The following is a 14,929-nucleotide window of genomic DNA, read 5'->3' as shown; positions in this document are numbered from 1 at the left end:
AAGCTGTGTGTCTCTTGTAGCCAACAGATACTTGAGTCTTATTTTTTTAATCCATTCAGCCACTCTATCTCTTTTTATTAGAGGATTTAGTCCATTTACATTATAATAATTATTGATAGGTATTATGTTAATTCTTTTATGGTTTTGTAATTCCTTTGCTCTTTTCTTCCTCTTTTGATCTCTTCTTTTGTGGTTTGATGATTTTTCTGTACTGGTATGCTTTAATTCCTGTCTCTTTATCTTTTGTATATCTACTGCAGGATTTTGTTTTGTGGCTATTATGAGATTTATATAAAACATCTCATATTGATAGCAGTCTATTCTACTAACACAGATTAACTTCAAGCATGTATTAAAGCTCTACATTTTTAATTCTCTCTGTACATATTTTTGATATCACAATTTATATCTTTTTACCTTGTGTGTCATTAAAAAATTATTGTAGTTAGAATTATTTTTAATCCTTTTGTCTTTTAACCTTCATACTAGAGTTAAAAGTGATTTACCCGTCACAATATTATTCTAAATTTAACCATACATTTACCTTTACCAGGGAGCTTTATATTTTCATGTCTTCCTGTTACAAACTAGCTTTTCCTGTTACTAATTAGTTTCTATTTCTTTTCAGCTTAAGAATTTCTTTTAACATTTTTTGTGATGCTAGTTTGTTGTGATGAATTCATGTAGCTTTGTCTGTCTGGCAAACTCCACCTCTCCTTCAATTCTGAAGGACACCTTCACAGGGTAGGTTATCCTAGGTTGGCAGTTCTTTTCTTTCAGCACTTTGACTATATCATCCCACTCCCTCTGGCATGCAAGATTTCTGCTGAAAATCTGTGATAGCCTTATGGGGCTTTCCTTCTATGTAACAAGTTGCTTTTCTCTTGCTCTTCTAAGATTTTCTCCTTGTCTTTAACTTTTAACAAATTAGTTATATGTGTCCCAGTATGAGTCTCTTTGGATTCATTTTATATGGCACTCTCTGGGCTTCCTGGATCTGAATGTCTGTTTCATTCCCTTGGTAAGTTTTTAGCCATTATTTCTTTGATTAAGCCTTCTAATCCCTTCTCTCTCTCTTCTCCTTCCAGGATCTCTATAATATGTGTATTGTTCTGTTTAATGTGTCCCATATGTTGTCCCATAAATCCCTTAAGCTATCCTCACACGTTTTTCATTCTTTTCTCTTTTTCTCTTAAGACTGGATGAATTCCACTGCCCTGTCTTTGAATCTGCAGATCCATTTTTTCCACTACATCAAGTCTGTTGTTGAGCCCCTCTATTGGATTTTTCAGTTCAATTATTTTATCCTTCAGCTCTATGATTTGTTTGGCCTTTTTTTAATATTTTCTATCTCTTTGTTGAAATTCTCACTTTGCATATGTATTACACTCCTGACCTCAATAACTATCTCTATGATGATTATTTTGAACTCTCTATAAGGCAAATCACTTATTTACATTTCATTAAGATTTGCTTCTGGAATTTCTTCTTCTTTTGTTTGGAACTTATTCCTGTTTTGTTTTTTTGTTTGTTTGTTTCATTTTCTTTGATTCTCTGCTAATTTCTGTGCATTAGATAAAACAGCCATTTCTCCCCATCTTGATAGAATGATCTCATATAAGAGAAGAACCTTGTTGATCAGCCTGGCCCATGTACCTGTCTCTCAAACTTTTGTGATTGTCTAAGCTATCTTCTTTGTTTTTAGTGGCTCACAGTAGTTGAGTGTGTGCCAAGAACTGACAGTGTCCCAGAGGAAAGAGTCACAGTCAGCAATCAAATGCAAGCTGATTAGAGGTTGGACTCTCAGCCACCAGCAAGGAAAATATGTTGTTAAGCCCCATCCAGGGAGAAACTGGGAGATGGGAATTTTAGCTTGCTTCCCCTGTACTGGGCCCAGATTTATAGTTGGGGAAGGAGGTGCTTCTGTGCTTGTTAAGGACTCTTTGTTTGCTATGGTGCTGTGGTACTTGTAAATGCAGGCCCCTTTGGCTATTAGAACCAGATGATCCAGTAGCCTGTTCCTTGGCTGGCTACTGCAAAAGCTAGGCACTAAATGTATGCACAAGTTCCTTCTAGGGAGATACTGGGGACTTGGTTTTATTATTGGAGTGAACTGAAAGAAGGTATGAGAAGTGACCATCAGTTTCCCAGAACTGGGAAGACTGCAGCCAGCCTCTAGTTGCCTGATAAATTAGAAGCCTGGCCCACAGGCAGCAACTTTTAAAGTATGTAGATAAATCTTTTCAGGGACAGACTGGGATTTTGTCTGTCCTTCTGTGCCACTGCAGTTGTTTCTTTTTTTCATAGTCTTGTGGGTCTCATGGACATAGCTTTCAGAGCTAGGTGTTTGGAGGCCCATACCTCCAGTGAAAGTCTTAAAAGTTGGAGCACTAGATGTGGAGTCCAAACTCTTCACTCTTCAGGGAGTAGCTAGGAGTTGAAGGTTCTATCTTGATTGTGACATTGTACCAGGGGGTGTGGTTTATGGTGACAATGTGTCTCAGACTTTCCTACCCATTTTGATGTGGTTATTTGCTCATTCTCACAATCTCTAGAGCCACTCAGCTAGTTTCTGGACCTCTTTCAGAGGGAAGTGTTCACATGTGTCTGTATATTTGGGGCATCTGTGGGAGCAAGGAAGCTCAGGAGTCTCTTGTATCACCATCTTGGTCAACTCCAAACTAAATTCCCAGTTCCTTTCATTTGTTTTTGTCTTTATTTTATTTTTTATTTGAGAGAGAGAGAGAGCACATGAACCTGGGAGAGGGGCAAATAGGGAGAGAGAGAGAATCTTAAACAGGCTCCACATTCAGCATGGACTGAAGCAAGGCCCGATCCCGCAACCTTGGGACCATGACCTGAGCTAAAATCAACTGACTGAGCCTCCCAGGTGCCCCTCATTTATTTTTAGAAAAATTCTAAATTATATTTCCTGGAAGCATTCCACTTTGTTAAGTGGAAGACACAATGGCCTGAGCAGAAAAACAAAAGCAAATACTTCAAATGTGCTCCTACCAGTAAGGAGAAGTGTGGTAATGTCTGTCAGAGTAATAAAACTCAAGTTTTCAAAACTATTGGCGGTATATGTTACTGATATGACTTAAGTGAAGGCTGCCATCAATAGCATCCTAAATCTCTTTCATATAGACTGCTATCAGGATGGATTTCTTCCTATCTGCATTTTGGTATTTCAGTTTTGTTCCTGTTTTGTTTTTAATTTTAATGCAGAGACTTTGTAATTACTGTGTATTGACTTCAGCCTACTGTGACACAGCAGATTCCCTCATTTGGTGGGTGAGCACTCCTTTCTAGCTATCTTATTTGGAATCTTGACAAGCACAGCTTCTGTATTTTCCCTCAGGAGAGGATCAGACAGAACAAAACCAACAACAGAGCCCCCATATTCAGTGAACAAACCTGGATATAGCCTCCACAAAGGCAAAGACGGTATCTGTTAGATCACTATATATACCTAGAGCCTATACTATATATAGATCACTAGTATATACCTACAGCCTAGCACTGGACCTGGCACAAGGTACCCACTCAAAATAATGTGCTCGTTCTGATCTAAATTTGAAACATTTAACTTCTCTTCCAGTTCAAGTGTTAGCTCCCCCCCTCCCCCAATCTATGTAGGCTCTATCTTATCCAGTTTGGAAAGAAATATGTTTGATAGAGAACACAAAAACAAAATAGAGGCTCAAAATCTCTGCTTTCTTCCCATATTCAGTTACAACATCTGTCCCTAAGAATTGTGTTTCTCGCATGTTCACTTTCTCACATAAGAAATGCAGTGGAGACAAATTACAATGAGCTTTCTAAAGCTACTGGTACTCATTTTCACTATTTAATTCCTGTGATTGCTCCACTACTATATCAAAGCATTTTCTCACCAGAGAAGGAGTTTAGATGGTGGATGATATAAGACAGTAAAAAGAGCATGGTACTTGGAGGCAGAAGGTTTGAGTTTAATTAAGCCTGGATTATTCAATTGCATGACCTGATCGTCCACGTGTTATCTCAAATTAGTAATTTCCCCTTTCTAAGTCATGGTTTCCTCATCTCCAAAGTGGGAATAAGACTAATAGTTTTGTACATGGTGATTTAAGAAATAAACATGAAAAAAAGGGAAGATTATACAAACTAAAAGCTGTGTATATAAATATCATCTAATGTCTTTCTAGCTCTTGTTAGTATTTCATACTCTATATCTGCCTTTGTTTGTTGTCTACCTATCTTACCACTAAAATATAAACTCCAAAAATTCTGCTTTTATAGACTTCATTCACTGCTTTATATACAATGCCTTGAAAAGTACTTAACTGGCACACAGTAGGTGCTAAAAACATTCACTGACTGACTCCATGAATAAACAAAATGAGGTCATTCATTTTCAGGACTTTGCTAATAATAGATAGCATATCACTTTGACTCCTGATTTCGTCGGTTTTATTGATTTCCCCCTGCCAATTCTTCCTCATCATGATCATGATGTTAGCATCTATTTGAGTGTTTACTTTGCCCTGGGAATTATACTCCCTTTTCATATTCTTTTGGAATGCACTCACCCCAACATCTCTGAGCTACTTGCACAATTTCCTGATGTTGGCCCAGTCATTATGCTGGATACACATTCCTTTGTACTCTTCCTTAAATCTTAGTGCTATCTCAGACTCTAGGAGTGTATGAGAGCAGAAACAGAATTTCAGGCATTGTTTTATAGTGATGGTAATTAATAGATGCTTCTTGTGCTCCTAATACCACATATCTCAATCCAATGCAAAAGGAAACATGTAACCATGGATCTAGCCAGTGGCAGATATCTATGCCACCCTCTGATCTCCAGTTACCCAATAATAGTTTTATTGCAACTAGCACTTCCTATCTTGTGTTATTTACATATCTTATCTTTCTCACTGGATCATAAGTAAAGATTAATGAGGCATGAGTAAAGGGTTAATAAAATTTTTCTCTTTGCTCAAGGTGACTTTAGGTCTACCTGGAAACCTCATAAAGGCAGGATGTTATCCATGTTATCAGGTAGATTGGTATGGTTAAAATGCCCTCTGATTAGCAAATAGTATCTGAATTGGAAAACTATGAATGATGTATAAATTCCTAATGAAGCCATAGATTCTTGTGTGCTTGCAACCCAAAATTTATGCCTATAGAGCTATGAAAAGGGATAGTGGTTGGTTCTTCTCCTGAGACTGAGGATTCTTTGCCAGAATGGCTCCCATTCCTTGAAACCAGAGCTGTTGCTTGGGGTGGGGGTATAGCCCTTGGACTTCTGTGGAGATTCCCACTGATGCTGCCCTGCTAGCATGTTATGTTTCTCATCCTGTATCCTTCTAAGGGGCTACGGGCCAGGCATTGTAAGCATTTGAATTTAATTTATTTATACCCCAAACTACCTGGAGAAGGCATTTCAAGGGCATAAAGGATCCAAGTTTTAACTGAACTAATTACTATTGAGAAGTGATCTATCAGGTCCTAGCATGAACAAGATCAAAACATCTCCATCTCTGAAATATCCTTACCTGAATTGAAAAGAATGTATCATAAGTTTCTTTCTTTATATTTTTAATGTGGAGAGTGGAAAGTACTGTGGAGGAAAAGGAGACACTATGCATAAGTCCTGCTACAAGCACGGTAGGACAGAGGGGAGAATGGGCTCTCAGATACGCAATGAAGAGCTGAGACTCGACACTCTTGCACATACACCTCACAAGTAGTTCTCATGAACACTTTATGGATTGTGGTTAATAACAAAGATATGATCCTGCATGTGGGTCTATACCTGCTCCATACAAAGTGCTTTCACATACATCCCTTCATTTAGCATTTACAATAAATTACCCAGACAATAAGGGCAGTTAAAATAAACTACATTATGCTGGTGAATAAATGAAACTGAGCCCAGAGAGGTGAATAACCTAAGACCTAAACTTGACTATAGATCTCCTGACTTCTAATTCAGAACACTACCCTGCCTCTCCTACAAGATGCAGGATGCCAAAAGACAGTGGGGAGGCTGGCAGAGGAGAATAGGCCTGAGAGGCTGCTGGGTGAAAGAACTCCAAATAGCACTGTTCTCTGGATCTACTTGTCTGCACATAGCCTTTTTCCATTTTCTTAAGTATTAATCCGTACTTCCTCCTTATAATTCTATTCCATGTTTCCCTACTGTGTCTATTCTCCAAACTTTTCTACCCCCTGTGCTCCTGGGGCTCAGTCCATGACAATACCATTTCTCTGACACTGCCTCTCCTTCATGTTGTTCAGTCATAGCCATTTCACAACAATGAAGATAGTCTTTGGTCCCAGCCAAGCCCCATCTTGTCACCAGGGACTGAAGAGGATGGAGGAAGTGTCCTGCATTGTTGTGTTCTGGGGGTAATGGCTGGTACAGTAACAAGGTGAGGACTGGTTCCTTAACTCAGCCCCACCACTTTTCCCTAAAATCTATGGGGCTTCATCCATGGGAAATGGGAGAAATAAAGCACCAGAAGGACTCTTGTTCTGTTTCAGACTTCACTACTACAAAAAGGGTAAAGAGAAAAAGTACCATGTTTTAAGTGGCCTCTTTTCAGTTCTTTTCCATCATCAGCAGTCATAAGCAGCACCTTGATCCCTCTTGTGACCAGGGCCTATGGAGAAATTTGGTAAGGTAAATGAACTGTCCCTGGTCCCATGGGATCACTTCTCTCTAGAAAAAAAATGATGGCAATAAAAATACTAGAATGAAGCTGAGGAATGGAGGAAAAGTCTAATTCCCTCATCCAACTACTTGTAAGTTAGTAGATTAGAACAAAAACATCATTCCTGCCTCAGCCACACTCAGGAAGGCCAAACTGACAATTAAAATGTCAGACCTAAAAAAAGAAAAAATGTCAGACTTAAAGGAAGACGCAGTGGGACTGTTTGCATTCACCTTAATACAGTGTCTTCCCTTAAGGACCTGAATCCTGCATTTTGTCTAGTGCATCAGAGAGCACCTCCTCCACATATGTGCTCAAATTAACCACACACTGTGGACCCAACTCACAGTACAGATTAGGGAACACACACACAAATGCTGGTTTTCCTTTGGGCAATGGCAAACTCAGGTAAATTCTGGTTTAGTCAATCTGTGGTCACACTTTTTGCCTTGTGAGACTTTAATATCTCTACTTCAACTAGAAATAAATCTAGGAGATTCTAAATCAAAGAGAGAGAGAAGAGGCTAATAAACTTATCTACCTGAAAGGTAAAATACTGAGACTATGGCCATAAGTTCCAAGAAAAGCCAAAAGTATGCCTTCTTGGGCCTGTGGATCACAATATCCTGAAGGTGGAACTATTCCTGCAATTATTCTAAGGCTACTTGTTGGCTATGAGAAGACGTTTGTTTCTACCAAACTCTTCTGAAAAACTGGAAAGGCTGAGAGGTGAATAGAATGAGTGAGAAGAAACACCATGTCATATACAAATTACAGTAAAACTTCCACTACCATAGGTCTTATTAGATGCAACATTTCAAAGCTCTAGCTCCAGTGAGCAATATAGCTTATTGGTAGGTAACCACATAGCTTCTCACTTAACTAGAACTCTTGATAATGAAAAAAGGTGTTAACCAAGACTCATGGACCACTGCTCATAGAGACAGCAACAGATTCCACTTCTAGGGATGGTGAGCAACTTTGTTTCAGACTAACCATCCTGCTAATAACAACTAGATAAACTGGAACAACATTTTTTTAACTTATTTGAAGATACTAGATATATACCAAAGCAAGACTTGGGGAGTCAAGTTTCCAGAAAGTCAGGGAGCTTAGAGAGGTGAAGCTAGCATGTCTTATGTATTTTTCCTTGAGACATTGTCTAATTTCCAAAACATCAATTGAGAGGTTAAAAAATTGAGCAGATTTCCCAGAAATTTATGAGATGTGGGGAAATAAATTGTAGTTCATAGACTGCCAAGGTGGAAGAGGGTCCATGACAATTCTAGGTTTTCAGCTGGGACCCAAAGGGCTATACCCTAGAAGAGAAGCTCAACAAGAATTAGACTTGCTTTCATAAGAATTGAAGCTCAGCTCCAAATCATTTCAGTTACCTTCTGGAAGCAAAAGTAATTCCATCTGAAAGATTACCAATAGCTTCAAATGATTTCAGTCATGTTTTCATAAATAAATTTGACTGAAAAATAATTAGGTGTACCACAGGATATTACTTTACTTAAAACCATGAGCCAAAAAGACAACAGAATAAATACATAGGGAACTAGATATTAGGTCCCTTAAACATATACTTTGAAATAACTATAATTAATATGTTCAAGGAATTTTTAAAAAATGGATAATTTGGGCCAAATGAAGCCAACTATAGAAAAGAATCAAATGAAAATTCTAGAACTAAAAAAATCACTATTTTTGAAATTAAAAACTAGGTTTAACATCAAAGTAGACAAAGCTGAAGAGAAAATTTATAAATTACAAGACATCTTAGAAAAAAACTATTCAAAAAAGAACAAAACAGCTATGTGGAATATGGTGAAAATATATAATTTTGTACAACAGAAGTCCTAGAGGAGAGGAGAGAGAAAATGGAGTTGACAGTTGCTGAAGATTTTCCGAAACTGATTAAAGACTTCAAGCCACATATTGAAGATTGCAAACACATATAAGCAGAATAAAAGTAGAAAGAAAACCACACTTAGCCAAATCTCAGTAAAGTTGATGAAAACCAAAAAGTAAATCTTCAAAGAAGCCAGAAGAAAAAGACATTTTACCTTCAAAGGAACAATAACTTTATCAATAATTGACTTTTTAATAGAAACAATGTACACCAGGGAATCACCAAAGAAAATAAATTGTCAATCTAGAATTCTACATACAGTAAAAATATCCTTCAAAATGAGGGTGAGCTAAGCACATTTTCCAAGAAGCAAAAAGTGAGAGAATTTGTTAACAGCATACCTGCAGTAAAGAAAATACAAATAGATATTCTTTAGGCAGAGGAAATGTAACAGAGACAAAGCTCAGAGATGCAGAGAGGAGAGAAAGGACATAAAAAGTAAATTATGTGAGTAAATCTAATTGACTCCACACAATAATAAAAATAATAATATTTTGAGGGTATAAAATATATAGAGAATTAAGAGAAATAATAATAGTACTGAGGAAAGAAATGCAATTAAACTGTTCTCAGGTGCTTTCTTTGCCTTGGAATTGGCAAGCATACTAATTTATATTAGACATTAATAATTCAGTATGAGGGGCGCCTGGGTGGCTCAGTCAGTTAAGCGGCCGACTTCGGCTCAGGTCATGATTTCGCGGTCGGTGAGTTTGAGCCCCGCGTCGGGCTCTATGCTGACAGCTCAGAGCCTGGAGCCTGTTTCAGATTCTGTGTCTCCCTCTCTCTGACCCTCCCCCGTTCGTGCTCTGTCTCTCTCTGTCTCAAAAATAAATAAACGTTAAAAAAATTAAAAAAAAAATAATTCAGTATGAATACTATAGTCACTATGGTCAATATGAAAAGAAAAGTGAGAAATTTTTAACCAGTTAATACAGAAGAAAATGGAAAAATAAAAAATACTTAGTCAATACAAAAGAAGAAAAAAAAAAGAAGAGAAAAAAGACCATAGAACAGGTAGGACAAATAGAAAGTAACAGGATGATAGATTTAAATGCAACTGTCATTAATCGTATTAAATGTAAACAGGCCAAATACCTCATTTAAGAGAAATAATTTTCATAATGGGCTAACAAAAATAAATTCTAATTATATTGTGCTGTATCTTAAACATATCCAGAATAACTGAAAGTAAAAGGATAGAAAAGTATGTATTATACAAACACTAACCAAAAGACAGCTGTGATGTTCACAGAAAAGAAAAATATTTTAACATCACTCTTTACTTTACATAAGAGTTGTGTAGGTAGTTTCTTGTCCCCTCTCTAGGATATAAATGCATGGAAAAATCAAACTGGACCTTATTCATCTTCATATCATGCAAACTATAGCTACTCAGGATATGTTTGCTCCACAAACTAACAAAGTGAGAAAAGAAGTATGTAAATATGGAGGAAAATTAAAGGAGCACCTACCTTTTTAATATAGGACATGTATCTTTTATCCCGATGATATGAACCATATTCATTCTCAACCTGCACAGCAATGATGGGGCCTCCCTTTCCGTACTGAGGGTCAAGGAGACAAGAGTTTGCAAGTGAAGCTATTGGTGGGGAAAGGCTGGATTTTCTCAATTTGCTGTTGCACACACATATTTAGAGTGTCATAAAAATAACCTATTCCGGGGCGCCTGGGTGGCGCAGTCGGTTAAGCGTTCGACTTCAGCCAGGTCATGATCTCGCGGTCCGTGAGTTCGAGCCCCGCGTCGGGCTCTGGGCTGATGGCTCGGAGCCTGGAGCCTGTTTCCGATTCTGTGTCTCCCTCTCTCTCTGCCCCTCCCCCGTTCATGCTCTGTCTCTCTCTGTCCCAAAAATAAATTAAAAACGTTGAAAAAAATTAAAAAAAAAAGAAAAGAAAAAAAATAACCTATTCCTAAACTCAACTCGAAGTTACACTATAGTTCAGGCAATTTCTCTCACTCCAAAGTCAGTAGTCCCTTCTAGGAGGTCAACTGCTCTTAAAATCCTACCTTTTCTAGTATGCCCTGTTAACAGACTCCTACCCCATTTCTCTCCTAATTCAATGCATTAAGTGTGATGCTTCACACCTCTACTTCCATCCTTTCTACCTTAGCAACAATTAATGAGTCAAGGGTCTCTCATCCCATATAAAGGTTGTCTCACCTCCTTCCCACTTCTCAGGAACTTCGCTTTTTCTGGAGTACTTTTCTGTCTTCTGTATCTTCACCTCCTTCTTTACTAAACCCTGCACGTCATCATTAACTTGACTCAAATTCCTCCATTTAAAATAACTTGCCTGGACCACTTCCCCCTTCAGTTCCTACTATCTTGTCCTCTTCCCCTTCATGGACAAAGCCTGAAATATTTCTGCACTCACTCTTGACTTTTTATCCTTTCATTTACTCTTTTACTTACTTCCACTCTTTATATTCCACCTTTCCATTAACATTATCTTCTCTTTGCTAAGTTCAAACAATAAATTTTAATCCTAATTTACTATCATTCTCAGCAATATTTGACATCTTGGCTACCTTCTCCTTCTTGAAACCCTCTCTTCTGTGGTCTTTTGTTGCTCTCTCCTAGTTGTTGGCCTGCCTTCTGGTCACTACTCTTCAGTCTGTTTTGTGAGATCCTCTTGCCCTACTCACCTTTTAAATGTTGTTTCTCATGGTTCTCTATTAATCCCAACTCTTGTGCTGGATCACATCCCCTTTTTCTCCCCTAATTATGTTCTCTTACAAACGTCTTCACATTTCCCATCCCTACTGACTCCTGTTTGTTGATGGTAACATGCTCAGTCATCCTTTATCTTTATAGTCCTCTCCAGTCCAGCCAATGTATTTCCTCTCCATATCTTCCACTTGCCACACCCTAGTCAAGCTTCATAGTGCTGACATCTGCATCTCCTCAACCTACTCTTGTAAATACATGGGCAACCATGAAGTACTCCTCCCAGCATGCAGAAACAAATAGTGTTGACTTCTAAGAAGTCATACAAACCATGCAAATAGGAATCTGGGCAACACCCAGGACTATGTATAAGGGCCACTGAAGTGTTTGCTTATTAAAACCTGTGATCATCATGGCCCAGGAGCAGCTGGGTGTAGAGTTGAAATGGAAGATTTTTTAGCAATCAAGAAATAACTGCATTGTATACTGATATTGGGAAAAAAGAGGACACAAGGCCCAAAAGAATGTTTCCCAAACCTTTAAATCTTATCCTCTGCTGACAAACGTTGAAAAACATTTTCAAAATCTGATTCTGTCTTCCCCTTTCCCATCCATCCAATTATGAATCTCACAGATTAGAGAATAGATAAGGAAGAGGGAAGATCCAGAAGTTGACAGTACCTGGGATCCGTAAGAGACCCTGAACTGGATTGACAGTTCTAAAAGAAGGCTATTCAGGTACAAGTGATAAGGCCATGATAAAATGTTTTCAAAGACCTCCCAACCTCCTCAGGCCCTCATTTTGTGCTCATTAAGCAAGGTTCTGATTACTAATTTAGTTTTCCAAGAGGTTCAAGACTGAGAAGTCTGATTTGGGGTGGGCTGAGTACTCTAATTCAATGCTGCCCAGCATGCCCATGAAAATGCTCTGTATTTGCACTGTCTAATATGGTAGCAACCATCCAGACATGGCTCCTGAGCACTAAAAATGTGTGTAAATGAGGAAATAAATTTTTATTTTATTTTATTTTATTTTAATTAAGTTTAAATAGCTACATATGGCTATGGCTACCATACTGTACAGCATGACTCTAATCATTGTAGAAAGTTATCTCTACTCTCCCCAAATGACACACTGATTCACACTCTTCAGTCATGTAGTGGTTGGCTTCTCTGAGTATGATTAGCTCTGAGATACTGACAATGTTAGGAACCAATTCTGTCCATAGTAAATTCAAATTCACACTCTGTGAAGCCCTCTCCTAGACATGAACATGTTTGCCATTGCCTCCATTCAATCTACAATACTATCTCCCTCAAATGATTACCATGAGAATGAAACATGCTAGGTAAATGTTGATTACTTCACAGAAAGCTTGATACTTAGTAAATGTTATACTTTTGTTCCTTCCCCCTATTCATCTTCTACCTAGTATACAGTCCTTTTTATATTTTCCAACCATTTTAGAAAAATAGTAGCACGAACCAATGAGTATGTTTGGAACCATCGTTTTATTTTGGTGGAGGGATATTAAAAAACAAATAAATTACAACTTCTACAAAATCACTGACCTAAGATCACCCATCTAATCTATTATTATGTGTGAAGTACTGATAAGTAGCTACTTTAGCAGCTAAATTAAGACATTTTGAGGATTATCATTAATTTCCTATTTATGGTGACTAAGGGCAAAGATATAAAAGAGAAGAGAAAACAAAAGTATACAGAGTGCAATATCAAGTGCACTGCCAGGGACAAGGCTTCCGGCGGGGCAGTAGATAGGAAATATGCATAAAATCAGGATAATAAAAATCTAATATTTCTTAAATAAGGAATTAGAAGGAGCTGCTATATACACTCCTGTTTCTGCGTGATAGAAAATAGGCTAGCCCTATCTAGGAAATCAATTCAGGTAATTACTTCCCTTGGTCATAGGAATGGAGAATTGGGTTTTACCTGGAGTGGTACTATCTTGGGAATAAGCTCATCAAAATAGTGGTTCATTGCTTTAGTGAAGCCCTTGTAAGTTGTTCTCAGCTTCATTTTTGGATCCTGGAGTAACCAGCTAGAATTAAAAACATGGGAATAATTCTTGAGGTAGCAAATAGCAGTAAGAAGTGTTCAAGCATTTGGCTGGAAAACATGGACAGTCACACTGGAACAGTATATTTTGAGATCTTAATCCATCTTTAAGAAAAAGCAATCTATGTTCCAGTTATAAATAGCTCAGCACTTTAGCCACCTCTTTTCTCAAAAATACACATAAGAGCTGTGTAATGATGAAATGATCCAGACCAGAGTCATCAAGCTGCAGCCCACAGGATAAATTAGACCCATTGTCTGCTTCTGTAAATAAAGTTTTATTGGAACACACCACACCCATTTGTTTATTTATTGTCACAGCTGTGCTCCTGCTACAACACCAGGACTGAATAGTCACAACAGACAGTGTATGTGGCCCTTAAAGCTGAAACTATTTATTATCTTGCCTTTTACAGAAAAGGTTTGCCAACTCCTAGTCAGGAGTGAGATTTTTATAAAGCAGTTTCAAAGTTTTTAAAAAATGCTCTTTGGTGGAACATTATTTGGCCATAAAAAAAGGAATGTACATGCTACAACATGGATGAACTTTGAAAACATTATGCTAAGCAAAGAAGTCAGTTACAAAAGGTCACATATTGTATAATTCCACTTATATGAAATATACACCCTTTGGGTGACAAAAGTCTAGAACTAGAAAGTGGTGATGATTGTTCAACATTTTTCATGTACTTAATTGCCACAAAACTGTGTACTTTCAAATGGTAAATTTTATGCTATGTGCATTTTACCACAGTTAGAAAACAATTGGAAGCTAGCAAAAGGGAAAACCTCTCTTTAAAAAGAGATAATCAACTCAATTTATTACCATTTGTACAGCCATCACAAAAACTAGAACTTAAAAAGGTATTACTTAAGTGGTAGCCATTACTTTTTACTAAAATAAAAAAACATGCTCTATCTTATTTACACTGCAGAAATGAGATGGAGATTTATATAAAACAAATACATACTATGTAAATCCCAGTATATTGAAGTTCCTTTTCTATGTTACTAAATGGAAAAGAATAGTGTAGTTTAAAAATGTACACTGAAAACCAGCCAAACCCTTTGCTCTAACTTCCATTTGAATGTGGTAGGGCCCCACATGGAGTCATGGCCAGGGGCCTCAGACTACTACTTACCTAGGCAAGCCTCCAAGGTCTAAGTCGCTACCAATATAGGGGCCTGGACACAGAATGACCCACAGCTCCACCTCTGAAGCAATGGATATAAAAGCCCTGGGAAGTGAAGCAATAAAGATAATTTATTATTTAGGCTGAGACCTGGAATCACTGCTATTTTGCTCTCTGAGGTCTCTGCTTGAGGTCAGAATGGGAGGAACTCCCAGCCTGGTCTACAAAAGTCTTTGTAGGTGACATGAACCAAAGGGACATGGAGCCCTACACTTGACAGGAAAGGGGCTCATTCAAGGTGCTAGAAAGCAGGACAGGAAGTGAAAGTCCAAAAATCCTAAACCAGACACCCACCTTCCCTCCTGAACCCACTCCTCCCCATGTATCTCCCACCACCACAAAAGAAA

General features: G+C 37.9%; 1 protein-coding gene across 1 annotated transcript in view; it reads right to left on the bottom strand.

The window, feature by feature from the left end:
- LOC115526213 (beta-galactosidase-1-like protein 2) overlaps nt 1-14,929 on the bottom strand; it is a 53,955-nt gene that overhangs the window by 22,211 nt on the left and 16,815 nt on the right. The window contains 5 exon segments of the mRNA XM_030333691.1: nt 5,544-5,608; nt 6,572-6,653; nt 10,092-10,184; nt 13,264-13,372; nt 14,532-14,627. Coding sequence (XP_030189551.1) covers nt 5,544-5,608; nt 6,572-6,653; nt 10,092-10,184; nt 13,264-13,372; nt 14,532-14,627 — 445 coding nt within the window.

This window comes from Lynx canadensis, chromosome D1, assembly GCF_007474595.2.
Source record: "Lynx canadensis isolate LIC74 chromosome D1, mLynCan4.pri.v2, whole genome shotgun sequence".
NCBI lineage: Eukaryota > Metazoa > Chordata > Mammalia > Carnivora > Felidae > Lynx > Lynx canadensis.
The sequence above is the reverse complement of the archived record's forward strand: the minus strand, read 5'-3'. Positions and strand labels throughout refer to the sequence as shown.